The sequence below is a fragment of the Perognathus longimembris genome, chromosome 5 (assembly GCF_023159225.1).
Source record: "Perognathus longimembris pacificus isolate PPM17 chromosome 5, ASM2315922v1, whole genome shotgun sequence".
Taxonomy (NCBI): Eukaryota; Metazoa; Chordata; class Mammalia; order Rodentia; family Heteromyidae; genus Perognathus; species Perognathus longimembris.
The window spans coordinates 1,863,784-1,869,363 of record NC_063165.1 but is presented as its reverse complement, the minus strand read 5'-3'; the positions used below and the strand labels follow the sequence as shown (position 1 = coordinate 1,869,363).

Here is a 5,580-nt window from a genome sequence, read left to right as displayed (position 1 = left end):
GTGCCCCCCCCCTTGTCCCCGAGGGCTGTGGCTGGCCCGTGTGCCCCCCCTTGTCCCCGAGGGCTGTGGCTGGCCCGCTCGCCCCCCCCCCTTGTCCCCGAGGGCTGTGGCTGGCCCGCGTGCCCCCCCCCTTGTCCCCGAGGGCTGTGGCTGGCCCGCGTGTCCCCCGCGGGGTGGGCAGAGGCCGCGTGGTCCCGGCGCTCAGGCCGCCAGCAGGGGGGTCTTGTTGGGCGCAGCTCATTCCGACGCGGGCAAGGCCCACAGGCAGCACCCCGAGACCCAGAGCTCCCGAGCCCCGCTGCAGAGACAGGCGCTGCTGCAGGCTGCCCGGGCTCCCGGGAGGCACGGCCGCGCCCTGGGTGGAGGCCCCGTCTGTGCCATGGCGGCCAGGCCCGGGGGCCCCTCGTCTGCCGCTGTAGTTACTCAGGTTGGCGGTGCGCTTCGAGAACGACTCCACTCACACCTTTTATTGGTGTTTGGTTTTGTTTTTTTAGCCAGTCCTGGGCCTTGAACTCAGGGCCTGAGCACTGTCCCTGGCTTCTTCCCGCTCAAGGCTAGCACTCTGCCACTTGAGCCACAGCGCCACTTCTGGCCGTTTTCTATGTATGTGGTGCTGGGGAATCGAACCCAGGGCCTCATGTATACGAGGCAAGCACTCTACCACTAGGCCACAGTCCCAGCCCTCACTCTCACCTTCCAAACCGTGCGCTGAGCGGCTGCGGTTCACGACCGTGCGCCCTCCGGGTCCTGGGGCGGCGGCCCCGAGCCCAGGCCGTGGTCCCCGCCTCAGACACGCGCGGTGCCCGCGGGAGAGGAGGCGCCGGGGCCCAGCGCGGGGGACGAGGGCCGCACGGAGGGGCGGCGCGCGGGGGCGGGGGGGCCGGCGCTGAGACAGCCCGCTCCCAAGGGGGAGAAGAGGGGCGCTCCCTCGCCGTCCCAGGGCTCCGGGGGGTGTCCCGGGGAAGAGGGCGCTCGCCATCCCCGCTGGCGAATGCATCGTGCGTGTGCATGCGTGTGTGTGTGTGTGTATGGTATCTCTGACTTCCCATCAAATAGTTTGTTTAGTGTGTGTGTACGTGCGTCACGCGCGTGCATGGGTGTGTCTGTGTGCTGCGCATGCACCTCGCGCCCCCTCCTGGACGCTGGGAGGCACTGCAGGTCCCCCGCTCCGGGGCTTGGCTTCGCGCGGTGGAAAGCTGACCCCGGGAGGGAGGACTTGTTCCTCCGCCGCTGCGAAAGCACGGGCGGGGCTGAGGCTGCGGGGCTGAGGCTGCGGGGCTGAGGCTGCGGGGCTGAGGCTGCGGGGCTGAGGCTGCGGCTCGGGGCAGGCGCCCGCCTCGCGTGTGGCGAGGCCACAGCGGAGCAGAGCCCCGTCCCGGTGGGGCAGGAGGACCTGCGCCGCCCCGTGGGCTCCAGTGCTGCACCAGACTATCCTAAAGTCACGATTGTGGTCCTAGCTAACGAACGGCGTCTTGTTGACTTTTAGAAGCACTGGGAAAGTCTTCATATAAGGTATTTTTCTTCCTGTAGTACCGGGGCTTTGAACTCAGGGCCCCACACTTGGTAAGCAGGCCTTCTGCCGGGGAGCCATTTCGGGAGATGGCGTCTCGTTCCTCCCCGGCTGCTCTGCGAGCGCAGTCCTTCTGACCTCACACCTCTGTGTCGCTTGGGACAGCAGGCGCGCCCCACCATGCCCGGCTGTATGTGCGGAGGAGAGGTTGCGTGAGCTTTCCTGCCCAAGTTGGCTTTGAGCTTTGATCTTAGCCCCTAAGTATTAAGAATCGCCCACCTGCTGTGGGAGCCCTGTACCCAGCTTAGCGTCACTTCCTCTGGATGGCTAAAGCCTTCCTTGTACTTTCAAAGTACAGTTCACTAGCAAATAGTTCGCTGCTGTGAGTGTAGACGGCTGGGGTTGTGATTGTTATCCCTCGCCCTGCCCCTGGAGGACAAACGCCAAGGGGGGGGGGGCTGAGGACCCCTGGGTAGGCACAACGGCAGCTCGGGGTGCCGCCATCATCCGCGTGAAAGCCGAGACTGAAGCGCTGCCAGGGTTCACACTTTTCATATTGGAAACGGGTAGACGTGTGAAGCACGTGACCTTCCCGCGCAGAGAAGGACAGGGTGGGTGACTTTGCATCCCAGGGCCAGAGCCAGGCCAGGAGCAGGAGGGAAGACTGAGTTGCCCCATGGTAGCAGAGGATTCTGTCCCGTGGCCAGCTCCACCGCCGGGCCCTGGGGTGAGGGGAACACCCTAGTGGGGGCAGTCGGCAGGAAAGAGCCACTTAGACACAGGGGCAGCAGGAAGGAGCCGGGCCAAGATGTCCCCCCACAGGCCCAGCAGCCCACCTCCTTCAGCCGGGCCCGCTCCTGGGTCTGCCCCGCCTCTAGGTCCATCAGTGGATTAAACTGATAATTAGGTCAGAGCTCTCAGGATGGTAATTTGCTACTAATCCCTCAGGTGTCTCTCAATCCAATCAAGTCGACAGGGTTGCGTATCACAAGGACACCTTCAGTCATGATCATTTCCAAAGAATTGTTTCCATATTTTTTCTTTGCCAGTCTTGGGGCTTGAACTTGGGGCCTGAGCATTGTCCCTGGATTCTTTTTGCTCAAGGCTAGCACTCTGCCACTTGAGCCACAGCGCCACTTTGGGCTTTTTCTGTATATGTGGTGCTGGGGAATCGAACCCAGGGCTTCATGTATATGAGGCAGGCACTCTTGCCACTAGGCCAGCCCCAAGAACTGTTTGTCCATGTTGGGAAAGACCAGCATTCCCTTTGCGGCGTGGGTGCACCGCTTGGCCTCTAGGGGGCGCTGGTGGCGTCCGTGGGCCCGGGAAGCCCAGGCGGGGCTCCTGGGCTGTGGCGTCCCGCGGCGTCCTGGGCCTCACCCGACCTCCTCTCCACGGGACAGGAGGTTCCCCCTGGAGGACATTCCCGTGGATGAGAAGGGCGCGGCGCAGTGGCTCCACAAGCTGTACCAGGAGAAGGTAAGAGGGCGGGCCGGCCGGGGCCCTCCCTGCGCCCCTCCGCCCCTCGCCTGCGGCTCTCCCCGCTGTGCCGCGCGGCTCTCGGGCCGGGCTGCCGCTGGGCTTGCCGTCCGTCCCCCTGCCCCGGCCTCTCGAGGGCCGGCTCCCGGCCTGCGCTGCCGCGCTCCGCGCCCCTGCGTGTTCCCATCATGGGTGCCAGGGCGGGGAGAGTCTTCCCGGAGCCCAGCCCGTCTGTGGGGTCCCATCCCTCACACAAGCACCACCCCCCCACCCCCACCCCCGGCTGACAGGCCGCGCCACCACACTGACCTCAAGACCGATCCTTAGACAGCACCCGCGGCTCGCACCTGTCATCCTAGCTACTCGGGAGGCTGAGTTCTGAGGGCGGAGGTTCAAAGCCAGCCCGGGCGGGGGAGTCTGAGACTCTTACCCCCAATTAGCCCCCAGACAACTGGACGTGGCGCTGTGGCTCAAGTGACAGAGCGCTCGCCTTGAGCTGAGGAGCCCAGGGACAGCGCCCAGGCCCTGAGTTCGAGCCCCACGGCCAACAACCACAACAAACAGGATCCTCCTGATTTCAGCCTCCCAAGTAGCCAGAATCACCCCGGTGAGGCGCGGGCGCTCAGCCTTGGTTTTAGGTGATTCACAGCGACCCAGGCTCACCTCGCGCCTTCCCAGGGCTGCGGGTGTTCGATGCCCTTTTCCCGACTGAACGGCCAGGTCGGCTCTCGTGCCGACGGAGCAGTCCTAGCAGATTTCTGGGGTTCGGTTTGATAGCAGCGAGGGACGGTTCTGTGGGGAGGCAGCACCCCTTCCTCCCCCTCCACCCCCAGCGCTAGGCCCCTCTCCGCGGGCGTGGCCGTGACACACAGCGCCCGCGCTGCCGCTTCCCTCCGGCCCTCCAGGACGCGCTGCAGGAGATGTACAAGGAGAAGGGCGAGTTCCCGGGGGAGCGGATCAAGCCCGCGCGCAGGCCCTGGACCCTCCTCAACTTCCTGTGCTGGGCCGCCGTGCTCCTCTCCCTCCTCTTCAGCTTTGTCCTGGGCATCTTTGCCAGTGGCTCCCCGCTGCTGATCCTGACGTTCCTGGGCTTTGTGGGTGCAGGTAATGCTCCCGGGGCCTCCGCTCGCACTCGGAGGGGCGCGCTGACCGCCGTGGGGCCACGCCTGCGGGGGCGGCCTCACCCCCGCCCGCCCGCGCCCCAGCACTGGCGAGGATATCGTCGCCATGAAGCCGGGGTGGCGGCCCTGCCGCCCCGCCCGGCCCCATCCACTCCGCTCCCCTCGTCCTCGGTGCCCTCCTCCCTTGAGCCCGGCCCGTGAGGGGAGCCCACCCGTGAGTTCCATGGGGTCTCTGCGTACCTCCCGGCCCGGCCCGGGGCCAGCCTCCCCTCCGCCCCGCGGAGCCTCCCGGGGGGCACGGTGGGCACCCCGCCCAGCGCGGGGCGGGGACCGGCCGCGGCCAGCCACCTGCTCCCGGGCACCCTGCTCCGGGCCGCCCCTTCCCGCACACGGGGGGAGGCCGAGGCCGCAGGAGGAGCCCCCCAGCCCCGGCACACGGTGCCCTTCACCTCCTCTCTCTCCTGTCTTTCAAGCTGCCTTTGGACTCCGGAGACTGATAGGAGTAACTGAAATAGGGAAAGGCTCCAGCTACGGAAACCAAGAGTTGAAGAAAAAGGAATAATTAATGGCTGTGATTGAACGCACGTAACCTGCCGTGGTATCCGATTAACTCAATCCAAGCAACACACGCAGAGCGAGGGGAGAGAGACACTTAGAAACTATTTTTCTTATTAACTGGTGACTAATATTAACAAATGAAACTTGAGCCGAGAGCGGAGATGTCAGAAGGCCTGCCAGGTGAAGACGGCCAGCCCGGGCGCGGGGGCCCCCTCCGCCCGGCGCCCACACGAGACGGGCTGGGCGGGAGGCGCCCGGGCCCCGGGAGCGCCGGCGCCAGCTCTCCAAAGCACGGCTTCCCACGCGGGGCCTCGGGCTGCTCCCCCTTAGTCCGCGTAGGTGGGGGGTTTTGTTTTCCATCAGTTAGCAGTTTGACCCGGCCTCCTCCCTCCCGCCCTGTGCCCCCAGAATGCCAGCTCTTCAACCATTCCCGCTGTCCCAGGAGTGGGGCGCCGGGCCCTGGAGAGCTCCTGCGGCACCTCGCTTCTAGCCCGGGGGGTGGGGGGACACCAAGGTGATAAGCACATACCCCATGTCAATCAGCCTGACCCGGCAGGCCCCCCCCCCCCCCGCTTCACCTGCCCCGGTCCCTTTAGCCTGTGTGTAAAGACCTTGGATTTATTTTTAAAGCGAATGGCCCCAAGAGCTCGTGAAACGTGGATTCTTCCTAGCCCCGCGGCGCCCGTGTCCTTCTCCGCCCCCGTGGGCCGCGGGCCCGGCCGGGAGGACCACGCCAGGCCTGGCCCCCCCGGAGCCCCGGGAGCTGAGCCGGGGAGCCACCCACCCCTACGCCCCCCACGTCCAGAGGCGGCCCCAGGCTGCGGGCGCCGGGTGGTCTGTGCAGAGCATTTTTACTGGAAGCTTCCTCACGGGAAGGGCGGCCCCCCTCCCCTCCCCCTCCCCTCCCCTCCC

The 5,580-nt window shown here is 66.2% G+C and overlaps 1 protein-coding gene across 1 annotated transcript; it reads left to right on the top strand.

Moving 5' to 3' along the window:
- Window positions 1–2,737: 2,737 nt before the first annotated feature.
- Window positions 2,738–5,311, top strand: Agpat3 (1-acylglycerol-3-phosphate O-acyltransferase 3). The gene is made up of 3 exons (XM_048346160.1): window positions 2,738–2,989; window positions 3,895–4,093; window positions 4,584–5,311. Exons 1-3 carry the CDS (start codon window positions 2,753–2,755, stop codon window positions 4,670–4,672), a joined length of 525 nt encoding a protein of 174 aa, XP_048202117.1. The 5' UTR covers window positions 2,738–2,752; the 3' UTR covers window positions 4,673–5,311.
- Window positions 5,312–5,580: the final 269 nt, after the last annotated feature.